Source organism: Calypte anna, chromosome 2 (assembly GCF_003957555.1).
Source record: "Calypte anna isolate BGI_N300 chromosome 2, bCalAnn1_v1.p, whole genome shotgun sequence".
Taxonomy (NCBI): domain Eukaryota; kingdom Metazoa; phylum Chordata; class Aves; order Apodiformes; family Trochilidae; genus Calypte; species Calypte anna.
This window is the reverse complement of record NC_044245.1, coordinates 644,398-658,808: the sequence shown is the minus strand read 5'-3', so window position 1 is coordinate 658,808 and position 14,411 is coordinate 644,398. Positions and strand designations below refer to the sequence as shown.

The 14,411-nt window shown below is 51.0% G+C and overlaps 1 protein-coding gene across 1 annotated transcript; it reads right to left on the bottom strand.

Moving 5' to 3' along the window:
* Nucleotides 1-361: 361 nt before the first annotated feature.
* CDC25A (cell division cycle 25A) lies at nucleotides 362-11,201 on the bottom strand. Its single transcript, XM_030444925.1, has 14 exons — nucleotides 11,149-11,201; nucleotides 10,553-10,588; nucleotides 10,371-10,407; nucleotides 9,244-9,345; nucleotides 8,649-8,762; nucleotides 7,656-7,766; nucleotides 7,084-7,158; nucleotides 6,321-6,473; nucleotides 5,911-6,003; nucleotides 5,269-5,331; nucleotides 5,078-5,176; nucleotides 4,170-4,300; nucleotides 3,734-3,845; nucleotides 362-1,965 (listed from the first exon to the last, which is right to left on the bottom strand). The coding sequence occupies exons 1-14, from the start codon at nucleotides 11,157-11,159 to the stop codon at nucleotides 1,825-1,827; spliced, it is 1,278 nt and encodes a 425-aa protein (XP_030300785.1). The 5' UTR covers nucleotides 11,160-11,201; the 3' UTR covers nucleotides 362-1,824.
* Nucleotides 11,202-14,411: the final 3,210 nt, after the last annotated feature.

The following is a 14,411-nucleotide window of genomic DNA, read 5'->3' as shown; positions in this document are numbered from 1 at the left end:
CCTCAGAGCATCACAGCTCCTTCCATCCCCAGCTGCTTTTTCTGAGCACAGCTGCCCCAGCTCCACGTTTAAGTAATGTGTTTATAAAGTTGTAGTGAGACATCTGACGTCTCCACACTGATCACTCCCCCCGTGGCACCACGGGGCTTCTACCAAAAGCAGTTTGGGTCCATCCCCTTGCTGCCCATGTCACTTCCCTCCCCCGCAGCTCAAACCTCCCCAGGAGGTGGGGGAGATTTGGCCATCTCCATTTCCAGCTGAGCATTTCCCCACCTTCCCCCTTGCAAGGTGTTCAGCTCTGAGGGAAACCAGCAAAATCTGATTTATTTTTCTTTTCTTAAATGAGAAAAGATTTCCAAGTCTCATCCTTTCAGTTCTCAACAGCAGGTTTTTCAGAAACAGTTAAAAAAAAACAACAACCCATCAAGTTAAAATTCCACACAAGGCACCTCCATTTCAGTATTTTTTTGACACAGGTACAAGGACATGCAAGAGTGGGTGGCAGGGAGCAAGGCAAAGCCCAGAGGGTGGATTCCTGCTCCAGTGAGAGCAGAACTTCCAGGACCAGGGCTGTTCCCAGGCTGCTCCCTGCACCAGGAGTTTGTGTGTGAGGCAGATGAGCTACAGAGGACACCCCAGAGCTGCTGCTGCTGCTGCTGTGGCAACCCCTGGGCTCCTGGCAGGGTCATGGACTGGATCTTATCTGACACCAAAGCAGTTTCAGGATGCAGCCCCAGCTGTTCAGTGTTAGGTGGGCAAGTTGCAGAGCTCAGCCCTGGGTTGAGGATGTTCCTCTTCCTTCCAGAATTAATTCTGTCTCTTGGCTCTCCTGGCAGGAGGAGCTGCTGCTGCTGGAGCTGTGGCCAGTGTCAGAGCCAGGGCAGCAGTGGCAGGCTGAGCCCAGCACCCCAAGGAGTGGCAGCAGGGATCCCTCCCTGCCAGGGACTTTTCTGGACACGTTTTGCAACCTCAGAGGGAGCAGTGACCAAAACTGCTGCTGTTGAGAAGCCTGGGAACAGCTTTGCCACTCGGTGCTTCTGGGACCACCTGAGATAAAACTACCCCTGAACCACCCTCTGCCTCCCAGAAGTTCTCCCTCCTTTGCAACACCAACTCCTCTAGAACTAAAAGCAGCAGCTAAATTCCAAACAACTACAAAATAAAGCCATCTAGATTAAGTAAAGGAGTTGAACATGATATCTACATACAAGTGATTTCCCTTTGGACTCTGTACCAGAGGCTTCCCCTGGTGAAACACAGGAGTTCAGTGAGGTGGGAACCTCGAGCTGGATTGAATTATTTCCCATTTTAGTTCTCCCACCACGTTATGCTCCCAAAAAAACAGGATCAAAGCTGCAGCTGAGCAAAATAATCACCACCACCACCCCCCAGCCTGGCCCCAGCACCACGCTGCCCTGCAGAGCAAACAAAGTTCAGGTCCAATCCAGATGATTCAACTGCAGCAGCGTGAGCTTCATTTGACTGTATTTAAATAAAGCAAAGCAATAAAAAAAATTAAAAAAATAAAAAAAGATAACTAAAAGATCCTTGCTGCTTACACCATTCCAGCCGAGCCCTGGCGGGATGGCAGCTGCCTCTCCCCACCCCTCCCCTGGGCAGACTCTTGGGCAGTTTGGGGGTGTCAGAGCAGGAGAAGCTGAGAGTGTGAAGAAGAATCCTGGGGATGTCCTGGGCTGCAGCCAAAGTCCCACGGGGTTCCCAGGAGAAGAGGAGGAAAGAGCTGATGGCTGGGGAGCAGGAGCAGGGCACGGGCACCTCTCCCTCCCCCAGGACAGAGGAGTCTTTGCTTCTTCACTGCAGCCCTCACAGCTTCTTCAGCCGACTGTAGAGCTCCCTCTTGCTCTTCTCTCCAGCCCAGGTCCGGCTCTTGGTCCGGAATTTTTTCAAATCTTCTTTGAAGTCCTCGTGGTGCATGGGGCGGTAGCTCTGGGGCTCACAGAAGCTCTGGGGGAAGGGAAGAAAGTTTCATTTCAACACCTCCCAGGGCTGAGGAGCATCCTGAGGCTCAGCACCAGGGCCTGGCAACAACCATCTCACCAGAAGAGAAATAAAACCAGAGCAGAAGCTGAGCCCCCGGCTCCAGCAGGAGCTTCATGACCCACCAACAAAACAGGAGTCAGATGATGGCTACTTTAAAAGTAAAATAAAGATTACAGGAAGGACTTCAAGCCCTGGGGAGAGAGCTCTGACACCAAATATTCTGTCAGGCATCAGTACTAAGTCTGTGCACGGTTCACCTTGAGCTGTCCTGGTCCTTAGGGACGGGCCAGCCCCGGGAGCACTGAGGCTGCGTTGGGTGTTCTGTGCTGCCACCTTGAGGATCTGGGTCCTGACACCGGGGAGACAACACCCCGAGCCCAAAACAGGCACCCAGGGGGACATCAAACAGCAGGAAAAGCCAAAAAACAGGACAGAATTCATCCCTCCCAGTGACTTGAGTGCTGGGAGACCCAACATCCCACTGGGGAACCCCACAAAGCCCTGGCAGCCTCTGAAAGGCCAAACATCTCCTGTCTGCTCTGCTGAGCCCCCCCTGCAGTGCTGTGCCCAGGTCTGGAGTCCCCAACCCCAGAAGGACACAGAGCTCCTGGAAGGTGTCCAGAGCAGAGCCACTCAAATGCTCAGAGGGCTGAGCACCTCCCTGGGAAGCCAGGCTGAGGGATTGGGGTTGTTCAGCCTGGAGAAGAGGAGGCTCCCAGGGGAGCTCAGAGCAACCTTCCAATATCTGAAGGGGCTCCAAGAAAGCTGGGGGAGGGCTTTGGACACGGGGGGGTAGGGAGAGGAGAAGGGAAATGGGTTAAAACTTGGAGAGAAAGGGGAGATTGAGGTTGGAGATGGGGAAGGAATTCTTGGATTTGAAGGTGCTGAGCCCCTGGTTGCCCAGGTTGCCCAAGGAAGCTGTGGCTGCCCCATCCCTGGCAGTGTTGAAGGTTGGATGGGGCTTGGAGCCCCCTGGGCTGGGGGAGGGGTCCCTGACCATGGCAGGGGGGGCACTGGGGGGGATTTAAGGTCCCTTCCAACCCAACCCGTTCCATGATTCTATGAAAACACACCAAGCCACAGAACAGGAAGGTAAAGCAGGAGAGACCCTCAAATGTGAGGGGCTGAGAGGGACTGAAGTGACAGCCACAGTGCAGTCTGTGTCAGGAAGAAGCAGCTGGAGAAAGGGAGACCAGCCACAGAAAAGCAGAAGCTGAGAGAGATGAGAAACATCCTCCTCACTCCACTGCTGGGCATGGGTTAGTTTTTGCTTTTCAAAACTAGAGGCTGAAAACTCAAAGCTTGAGCTTTTCAGTGTTGCTGTCTTGGCACAGTACCAGATTCCAGGTTCTCATTTGGTTTACAGCAATTACTGTCAGGCCTCTCCTCTTTCCTCATCCTTACAGGCTGTGCAGCCTTCAATTCCCTCTCCAGATCTCTTTTTGAACTCTGATTTGTTACAAAAGTGCAGAACCCAGTTTACTATTGTACTCCTGTGACAAGTGGGAAAACCTTTCAGCTCTGGCAGCAAGAGAGCTCTGACGTGTGTAAGGGCTGAGAGCCTCACAGCCAAGTGGTAACTGCAGGGCAGAGAGGAGGAGAAGCTCCCCCAGCAGAACCCATCCTGCTCCAAAGAGAAGCCTGGCTGGGTCTGAGTCCATCAAGGGTTAATGAGTTGGTTTTTCTCCTCCTGTGAGTGCCCAAGAGATGAATTCAAGAGACCAGGACTTACACGGCATCTCAAGAAGAAGTCCCTGTAGCCTCCCTTCAGGACGTAGAGCTCTGGGTAGTGGAGGTTGGGGTACTCATTGCCCAGCCTGTCCCTCTCTCTCACAAACCGGCACCTGGAGGAGGAGGAGGGGATCCTGCAGTGAACCCCACACCCAACAGATGACAGAGAGCAGCCCTCACCCCCAGAATTCCCATTCCTCACAGCAGGGAGCAAGCTGCTGCCCCCTCAGAAGCCACCCTGACTGCAGAGCTGTGGGTAACTGGTGTTCCCCTTTCCAGCTCTGAGCATTCCAGCACAGCCATTCCCAGCAGCAGCTGTGCCACATCCCCACCAGAGCTGACAACCAACATCTGCTCAGGAGAAGCAGCCCTGGTGCCACCTGGACAGCTCTGCTCTCATCAGCAAGTTCCTGTGCAGGGGAGGGGGGAGGACTCACATCCGAGGCCCCCTCTCTGAAGAGAACTCGCAGTGGAACACGACGATCACTCGTTTGTTGTCTGAGGGCTTGATTGGCTTCTTCAGCAAGTAATCCTCCACCTCCTCTTCCATGTGGAGGTTTACAGCACCCTGGAAAGGCAGAGAACACACACTGAGTGAGTGGAGGGCACCAAAAACCTCCCCCACTTCCTTCCAAGCTGTCTCCTCGTCTCAGTTTCCTACAGGAGCTCTGGAAACCCTCCTGAGCTGCTGGGAATCCATTTCCCAAGCCAAGCAGAACCTTACAGATATTCCAGCACCAACTCTGGGCCTCTCTTAGGTGACCATCTCAGCAGTGGGAGCTGAGGGCTCCTTTGGATTTCCCTTGCCATCTCTTTCCTTTTGAGAGGATCAGGCAGCTTGCTCCAGCAGCCAACCTCAGGATCAATTCTGCTCTGCACAGGAGTCTGTTCTCTGAAGCCTGAGGTTTAAATTAAAACTTTACTGTTCTCATTCAAGCCTCCCTTGACACCAGCACGCTGGACACCAAGCATCTGACATCCTTCCTTTGGAACCATCTCCCTGCTCACCACATGGGCCCTCTCCTCTGCCTAAGGAAAGAAGAATGTTCCCTCCTTGGAGGGAAAAGTCATCCAGTGAGCCAGGTGTGAGCTCAGTGTCCCCAGATTCCAGCAGCATGGAGCTGCAACAGGACTCCAGACTCCAGAGGGGCACTTGGCCACCTCAGCTCCACCCTGCTGACAAGGCCTTGGATACTCACTGGGAAAGTTCAGCCCCACAAGGCACCAAGTGACCCCAGTTTCCAACTGCAATCACAGAATGTCAGGTTGGAAGGAACCCCAAGGATCATCTGGGTCCAACCCTTCATGTAGACAACTCTGCACTGCTCCTCTGGGGTGGACATACCTTGATGTGGCCTCCTTCATACTCATAGGGGTATCTGCAGTCAATTATCACACACTCCTTGATGGAGCTGGCAAACTTCCCAGTCAGCACTGACACAATCTGTGACAGAAAGAGGTTTGGTTGCTTGGAGATGTTTTGTGCTATGGGGTTCCCTCCCCCAGGTAAGGAATTTCTCTTACTGTCCCACTTACCATCTCTGAGTCAATGTATTTTAAATCCTGATGTTTCCCATCGACAGTGTGGAATAAATAACCCTGGAAGACAGGAAATACTCAAGTGAGAAAATTCCAGGTGAGAGCAGTGCCCAGCAGGTCTCCATCACACAGGCACTCTGTTGGTGAGAATCCCTTCAGCAAAGTTCAAGAGTTCAAACTAAGAATTCTAAAGTTCCAGGGGAGATTTTAACTCTTGGCTCCTATCCTGAAGGGATTCTGCAGATCTTTTGGAATAATCACAAATTAATTGCTCTGTATCTAACTTCCAGGCTGATGGGTCTGCAATTCCCCCCTGGGGCTTGGAGAAGAGCAGAGCTGCAGCCATCTGAGTTTTGAGCCCAGGATGGGGAGTGGCAGCTCATTTCTGGATGAAGAGTTCAAATAAGAATTCTAAAATTCAGGGGCACACATTAACTTCTGGCTCCTACCCTGAAGGGATTCTGTAGATGTTTCTGAATAACCCCAGATTCATTGCTCTGTGTCTAACCCATGGGAACACCCATGTCACTGACAGCCCTGCCTGGCACTGGGAACCCGTGCTGGTTTAGACACCTGCACCAGAAGAGACCATGAGACAGTGGAATTAACATCTATCTGACCATGAATCACTTGAATTACCTTTGAGAAGTCCCCAATGAGGTCTCTCTGGTCACTGTCCAGAATGCTTTCAATCTCAGCAGTGGAGGATTGTGTCTTCACTATTTTCAGACTCTAGAGGAACACAGAGCAGCCATCACCCCAGCACTGAGGGCAGACAGACCCTTCCCCCCACATAATAACAGAGCTCAGAGTTCACTCTGAAGCCCCCAACTTCAACTCCCCAGCTTCCCCTTAGGGTTCAGGCCAAACTCAGGCTCTACAGCATGCAACCAGCAGCCACCAGCTGCCCCAGGTCCCCTGCCCCACCCAGGGGATGCTGTTTGCAGCAGTTCCCCTGCAGAAGCTCCCTCATTGACCTTCCCAACCAGACATCCAGCTCAGATCCTCTCCTAATCCCCTGTCACCAAACTGGAGGCCAAGCCACCAACCGTGGAGTCCTCAGAAGATGCTCCAGGGAGGCTTTTCCTCTTCTTGCTTTTCCCTGGAGAATTCTCTTCCTGGGATCTCTCCATCCTTTTCTGGGTGGTTCTTCCTCCACCACTGGACACAGAGGAGGAGCCAAACAAGCGGCACCTCTTGCCCTGGGAGGAAGCAGAGAAGTCAAGAGCTGCTCAGCAAGGGTTTGGGGTGGCAGCCAAGCAAGCCTCAGCCTTCTGACTGCTGCAGAGTTTGCCTTAGAGAAGACACCACCAGTGCACACCCAGAGCAGGGTGGTAACAGGGCTGCCTAAACCCAGGGCTGCTGTTTCCACTTGTTTCTTGCTGGGTGGACTGGGTGACCCTGGAGCACCACAATCAACCTGAAGTGCTGCAAAGGGCTTTATAGCAATTAGCAGACAATCTATCAGCAGATTAAGGAGCTTTTTGCTGGAGCCTGAACTCCCTTCACAGTCTGTTATCAGGCTAAAGGCACTGGATTTGGGACATGCCAACAAGTATCTGATAAGGGCAGCCAAGATCTTCCTGCATTTATGAGGGGTTCTGTACCATGGAAGTTAATCCTGTATTCACACACACAGAGCACTGATCCACACTGATAAAAAGTCCCCCAGGCAAACAGGCTTTAGAGATAGCAGGATCCTGAAGGGGGGTTATGCCCTGCCTTGTTTTGTTTTGTTACTGGGGATGCAGGACCAGAGACATCACCTGTCCCAGGAGTGACAAAGCCCCAGCCCCTGCTCTGCACACTCACCCGATTCTCTGCTTTCCTCATGACCAGTGGAGCAGTCCAGAGACTTGCCATGTCAGGGGGCATCTCCTCATTGTTCTGAGGGAAAGAGCAGAGGAATAAAAAGGAAAGTTCATCCTCATCTACTGCACTGTGGGTGGAGGCTGCAAATACCTACAGGTCCTGCACAGCAAACATTCCAGTTGAATTCAGCTTTTGGAGCAGCTTTAGGAATTCATAAACTCAATTACTAGTCAAATACTCACTGAAGTGATGGAACTGAGCCCAGACATGTTGAACATGAAGAACTTACTGGAGAGGTTATATCAATTCACTGTTAACCAATCAGTGATGTTCCTCCAAGGACTGAAGCACTCAGGCTCAGTTAGGATCAGTCCTCAGGTGGCTCCAAAGCAAGTATTACCCCAGCTCACCCAAAGGAGAGAGAGAGAACTTCTCTGGGAGCCCCTGCTCCCCAGCTCCTTGCAGTCTGAGTTCCCACACCAACTCCTGTGACCACAGAGCCAACACCTGATACCTGGCAGCCTATTAACAGAGCTGGTTTTGAAATGTCTGTCATGGTCCCTGCTACCCACCTTCAGATCTTGGTCATCCAACAGCTCCAGGAATCCATCATCATCTTCACTCTCAGAGGAAGCCAGAGGAGCCTGCTGCAGCTTGCCTGTGGGTGTTTCACCCCTGGGGAACTGAGACAAGACAGTCTGAACAACCCTGCTCCTCACTGCAGGACACCCTCACCACCACCCTGAATCCAGACTGGAGCAACCCCCCTGCTGAGCCCCAATCCTTCTCTTGGATCCTAAAACAGCAGCATGCCTCAGGAGGCAGCCACCACCTTCTCTGGAGGAAGCTTCAAGGCCAGGTTGGATGGGGCCTGGAGCACCCTGGGCTGGTGGGAGGTGGAACTGAATCATCCTTAAGGTCTCTTCCAACCAGACCATTCCATGATTCTATGCAAGGCACCCAGGGGAGGTGCATGGGAGATAAATGGGTGTTACAGGAGGAACAAGAACCAGCAGAGACTCAGCAGGAGGTTAAGCACAAGATCCTGCAGCAGGATCAAGTACCAAGGTCAAGGAGGGGAGAGCAGACTCAGCCCCCAGCTCCCTTTTGGTGCAGGGATCCAAGATGTTTCTCCAGTTGTTTTCTCTGAGCACCAGAACAAGGTGATGATTCCTTCCTGGAGAGAAGATCCAGCTGCATCTGCACAGCTGGCTTCACTGTCCCTAAGGCATCAGCTTTAAAGAAAGTCAAAACACTTCCAGACAAACTTCCCCTACTCCACATCAGCATCCACACTCCCTTGAACTGCAGCACAACCTCAGCTCTGTACTGACCCCTCTCTCCCAGACTGCAGAACAATTTTCTTTTCAAACTTCTGGACCATCTCAGGAGCCAAATGTGAGGAGATTTTCCTGATCTGACCAGGAGATGAGGTTTTTCTGCTTGGCATACAAACAGAGGTGTTGAACAGCACTGCTTTAGAACCCTGATGCCATTTTTCTCCCACACAGCAGGTTCCAGAGGCTTGGGTGAGAATCAGAGGTAAGGAAGGCTGCAGGACTTACTGCCTGAGCTGGAGAGTTCTGCCTTGCTCCAGGAACAGCTTTTCCATCACGAGAGTGGACGTGCACAGAACCACGAGAGGCTGGCTTGGTGGGTTTCTTAAATTCAAATGATTCCTGAATTTAAAAAGGAGCAAAATCATCATTTTGCCTAAAATTCCAAACCATGTGACTTGCTGGCAGCATTTTCACCTTTTTTAAGTTTTTAAAGCTACTGAGATTTTTAGTTCCCTGCTACCAACAGGAACAGCCTGAAGGGAAGAGTTCTCAAACTGAAGACATTAATAGTGATTCCTTTAACACAAACTTTAACCCTTGTGATGTCACCCACAGGCTTCAGGCTTTTCTATTTCTTTTGCCAGACAACTTCTCTGCAAAAGAAATAACTTTTCAAGGCTGCCTCCTGGTCCTGCTCTGCTGCAGAGACCTGTTGGAGTCCTGCCTGTGAGGTTTCCAGCAGTGAGGCCTTTCAGACTGAGCAGCAAAAGGACATTGCTGGGGCTGTGAGGAGCCTGGGATGCCCCCACCAGCAGTGGGAAGAGAGGAGCTGATGCAGAAAAACACCAGATCCTGGCAGGCAACAGGAAGCACCACTTACATTCTCCTTGTTGTCATCTTGTTCCACCAGGGGGAAAGCATCACAGTCCAGAGAATCTGAGTGGTTTCCCTTCAGAGCAGGGCTGGATCCCAGGAGGCTTTGCTACAACATTCACACAAGAGAGCCAGGTCAGGCTTTGCACAGTGACACTTCAAGCAAAAGAAAGGTTTGACAAAGGCTGTCAGGTGTCTGAGTGCACATCACTGCAGCAAAATGATCTGCAGGAGCCTTCTGACACCTGGGGACAGGCAGAAAAGTCACAGAGCTGTCTGGGTGGGAAAACACCTCCCAGAACCTCGAGTCAAATGTTGTCCAAGCACTGCCAGGTCCCCCCCCAGCCCATGTCCCTCATCCCCACATCCCCAGGGGTTTCTCTGAAACCCCTCCAGGGATGATGGGGACTCCAGCCCTGCCCTGGGCAGCCTGGGCCAGGCCCTGACAACCCTTTCCAGGCAGAAATTCTTCCCCAGCTCCAACCTAAACCTCCCCTGGCACAACTTGAGTTGTGCCCAAAGTTCCTCTTGTCCCATCCCTTGTTCCTTGGGAGCAGAGCCCGACCCCCCCTGGCTCCAACCTCCTCTCAGGGGGTTGCAGAGAGCCACAAGGTCTCCCCTCAGCCTCCTCTGCTCCAGGATCAACACCCCCAGGGCCCTCAGCTGCTCCTCACAACTTCTCCAGACCCTTCTCCATCTTCTCCAGCCCCTCCTCCACGCTCTCCAGACCTTCTCCTTGTGCTCCAGACCCTTCCCCACCTCCATTCCCTTCTCTGCACACTCTCCAGCCCCTCAATGTCTCTTTTCTGACCCAGAACTGACCCCAGGATTGGGGGTGCAGCCTCAGCAGTGCCCAGCACAGGGGATGATCCCTGCCCTGCTCCTGCTGCCCACCCCAGCTCAGGTGTTTGTACCAGAAATGCTTCAGCTGCAGACCCACACCACTGAGCTCTCCCATCAGCATAAGGGAGGCTTTGAGTTTATGAGCTGTAATTTTGACAGCTTTCACTAAGCACCACAGCAGCTGCTCTTGAAGGCAGAAAATTAACACGTCATGGAATGTCTCCAGCTGACAAACACTTCACACACCCAATCCTTTAACACCCATAAAGCATCAATACCACCCTCACTCACTGGCAGGGAGTGTATCCTTCTGAAAGGCACCCGAAAGCTGGAGGGAGAAAAAACAAAGCAAGATTTGTGTCAACATTTTGATTTAAAAGACAGCAACCTGAGTTAACCTCATTGTTACCCCCCAAAGATTCCCTGAGCTGCAGCAGCCACTGATACAGAAACGAAGCCAGAATCATACTCACTTCAGTCTGCTGGATTCCAGAATTGCTTTCTCAAACCTAAAAGCAAGAGAGAAGCCCCAAGGTCAGCACACTAAAAATCAGCCTTGTCCTGAAGTCATGGAGTGTCACAGCAGGCAGTGTGCTTCTTAGTGCCCTTGTCTTTCTCAGAAGTTATTTACAGCCAGCTTGTCCTGCCCTGGTTTCTGAAGCACTGGTTAGGCTCCTTCTCCCTCCCACCCCCCAAATTCAGACAAGAAGCTAGGCTGAAGGAAGAAAAGCTTGGTAAATCAGGTGAATAGATTTTACCCCCTTGGTAAAACCAAGGGCTGTGTCCCCCCTCCCTGGGGAGAGGAGAGAAGGCAAAAGAATTGTATCCTAATTGAGAGTGGCAAATGCAGAGCTCAGAGCAAGTGCTGGGTGTCAGCTAAGGCTCATACAAGCACTAAAACCATAAATTAAATGGTGGTGCAGCCTGGGAAGTACCACTGTCAGTGCTCAGAGGGTACAAAGGACACAAAGTGCCAGCAAAGGAAAAGCCTCTCCCCAGGCTGGGTGCATTAAGGGTGCCAGAAATGCCACAAAACACCAGGAATTTGGCTCAGTGAATGGTTACATACGTTTCCTCCATGATGTCATTTGAGGTGGCAGGACCAGGGGAATCCAGAGCACAACCTGCAGAGGAGAGACAAGGGTTTGCCACTGAGGAGGATCTGGAAACACCAAGTACTGGCAACTGCTGCAGATTTCCCCAGAAAGACCCCGAGCTCAGGCAGGAAACTGATGGAGAAGCCCTGACTGCAGGATCACCTCAGGGTGGAGGTAAATACAGACACTCCAGAGCCTTGGGTTTGGCCATAACCAAGTGTTGGGGGGTTGGGAAAGGAGTGATTACACAAAGCACCCCTCACCCTGCCTGCACTGTCACCCAGAGCACCTTAGAACACCTGGACATCTTCCTAACTCAGCCCTTCAGGGGCTTTTTTAAGCCTCATTTTTAGTTGCACCTCTGTAGGAGGAAACTTTGGGCTCATTTTAAAACAAAAAAAATGTTTAACAGTAGTCAAAAAGCCCTTCTGAACACACAGCAAGCACTCCAGAGCACAAACCAAGCTCAACACTGAAGCACAAACAAGAAGCTTCAAGCCAGATCCCTGTGGAGTTTGTGTTTTATCAGTATTCACAACCCCTGGGACAGGCCAGCAGCTTTCCAGAAAGGGCTCTGTACATCAGGACAAAACTTGCTGCTCCTTCAGTGGCTGTGATCTAAACAAAGGGTTAATTTGGCTGACAGAAGAGGCAGTGGTCTGGGTGCTCAGGAGTGCTTTGTAAGCACTGAGGATCTGATCTAGAGACAGGAACAAAGGAGAAAGTGGAGATTTAACAAGTGGCTCTGGGGTTTGTGAGCTCTGCTTGGGTGCTGGTAGCTCCTAAAGCTCCTTTGAAGGCTGAAAGTGCCACCCACAGCCAGACTGGTGAATAAATTCAGGAGGTGATGCTGATTTCTACCACTGGGATGGGCCAGGGAGGTATCAGAAGCTTCCCTGGTTCTGCAGAAGTTATGGGGTAAGAGCTCATTTCATTTACACTGATAAAGCATCTCTTCTGAGAGGAAATAAAATAAACAACACCTGTGGGCAGGCAGCAGGACGAGGATGCAGCTGCCCAGGTTTCAGGTAAACAATCAGCTCATGATAACAAAAAGCCACAAAAAAAAAACCCCCAAAAAAACACCCCACCCCAAAACCCACAAGGCAAAACCCTCCCCAAGAGCCTGGCCTGGAGTGTGCAGAGCAGCTGAGCACAGCTTGGGCTGCAAGAGGGAAACCACAGGGTCAGACCTGACTGCACCACAGTGACTGCACCCTGGGGTGCAGGAACCCCAGGAGAGCTGAGGGGGACCCCTGGCAGAGCCTGAGGGGCAGCTCTGCCCAAAGCCCCAGCTCTGCCCAAGGCCCCAGCTCTGCCCAAGGAAGGCTCCAGCTCTGCCCAAGGAAGGCTCCAGCTCTGCCCAAGGAAGGCTCCAGCTCTGCCCAAGGAAGGCTCCAGCTCTGCCCAAGGAAGGCTCCAGCCCTGCCCAAGGCTCCAGCTCTGCCCAAGGAAGGCTCCAGCTCTGCCCAAGGAAGGCTCCAGCTCTGCCCGAGGCCCCAGCTCTGCCCAAGGAAGGCTCCAGCTCTGCCCAAGCAAGGCTCCAGCTCTGCCCAAGGAAGGCTCCAGCTCTGCCCAAGGAAGGCTCCAGCTCTGCCCGAGGCCCCAGCTCTGCCCAAGGAAGGCTCCAGCTCTGCCCAAGGCTCCAGAGCCACAGAGAAAAACCCAGAACCAGCAGGATGCCCCAGGCCAGGAAAGGGGGAGAATCAAGTGTCCCAGCACAGCCTCTCCCTTCAGAAGCCTTCACTTCAGCTGCCTCCCTGGCAGCAAAGCTGACTGACACCCTCAGGAGAAGGTCCTGCCCTCCCTGAGCAGAACCCCCTGAGCAGGGCAGCCAGAAAACTGCAGGGACAAACATCATGCTGCAGGGAGGGCTCAGCAGCCACAGCTGCACAGACACCCAAAGGAAAAAAGACAAAAAAAACCATAAAAAAAGGTAAAGCCATCCTACTCAGAGTCCCTCTGTGGGGACAGGACCTGTTTTTCCTCCAAGCTAACCCCAAATTCCAGGATAATCAAAGAAAAAAAAAGAAAAGAAAAAAAAGAAAGAAAAAAAAAGAAAGAAAAAAAGAAAAGAAAAGAAAAGAAAAGAAAAAAAGAAAGAAAAGAGGGAAAAAGAGGGAAAAAGAGGGAAAAAGAGGGAAAAAGAGGGAAAAAGAGGGAAAAAGAGGGAAAAAGAGGGAAAAAGAGGGAAAAGAGGGAAAAAGAGGGAAAAGAGGGAAAAAGAGGGAAAAAGAGGGAAAAAGAGGGAAAAAGAGGAAAAGAGGGAAAAAGAGGGAAAAAGAGGGAAAAAGAGGGAAAAAGAGGGAAAAAGAGGGAAAAAGAGGGAAAAAGAGGGAAAAAGAGGGAAAAAGAGGGAAAAGAGGGAAAAAGAGGGAAAAAGAGGGGAAAAAGAGGGAAAAGAGGGAAAAAGAGGGAAAAGAGGAAAAAGAGGGAAAAAGAGGGAAAAAGAGGGAAAAAGAGGGAAAAAGAGGGAAAAAGAGGGAAAAGAGGGAAAAAGAGGGAAAAAGAGGGAAAAAGAGGGAAAAAGAGGGAAAAAGAGGGAAAAAGAGGGAAAAAGAGGGAAAAAGAGGGAAAAGAGGGAAAAGAGGGAAAAAGAGGGAAAAGAGGGAAAAAGAGGGAAAAAGAGGGAAAAGAGGGAAAAAGAGGGAAAAAGAGGGAAAAAGAGGGAAAAAGAGGGAAAAAGAGGGAAAAAGAGGGAAAAAGAGGAAAAAGAGGGAAAAAGAGGGAAAAAGAGGGAAAAGAGGGAAAAAGAGGGAAAAAGAGGGGAAAGAGGGAAAAGAGGGAAAAAGAGGGAAAAAGAGGGAAAAAGAGAGGGAAAGAGAGGGAAAGAGAGGGAATAAAAGGGAAAAAAGAGGGAAAAACAGGAAAAAAGAGGAAAAAGAGGGAAAAGAGGGGAAAAAGAGGGAAAAAGAGGGAAAAGAGGGAAAAAGAGGGGAAAAGAGGGAAAAAGAGGATAAAAGAGGAAAAAAGAGGGGAAAGAGGGAAAAAGAGGGAAAAAGAGGGGAAAAGAGGGGAAAAGAGGGAAAAAGAGGGGAAAAGAGGGAAAAGAGGGGAAAAAAGGGAAAAAGGAAAAAAAAGGAAAAAAGAGGGAAAAAAAAGGAAAAAAAAAGGGAAAAAAAAAAAGGAAAAAAAAGGAAAAAAAGGGGAAAAAAAAGGGAAAAAAAGGGAAAAAAAGGAAAAAAAAGGGGAAAAAAAGGGAAAAAAAGGGGAAAAAAAGGGAAAAAAAAAAGGG

Coding starts and splice junctions, on each gene's coding strand:
- CDC25A (XM_030444925.1), bottom strand. Junction 10,408..10,552: donor CTGGAATCCAGCAGACTGAA/GTGAGTATGATT, acceptor TTCTCCCTCCAG/CTTTCGGGTGCCTTTCAGAA. Junction 3,846..4,169: donor TCAGAGAGGGGGCCTCGGAT/GTGAGTCCTCCC, acceptor CTCCTCCTCCAG/GTGCCGGTTTGTGAGAGAGA.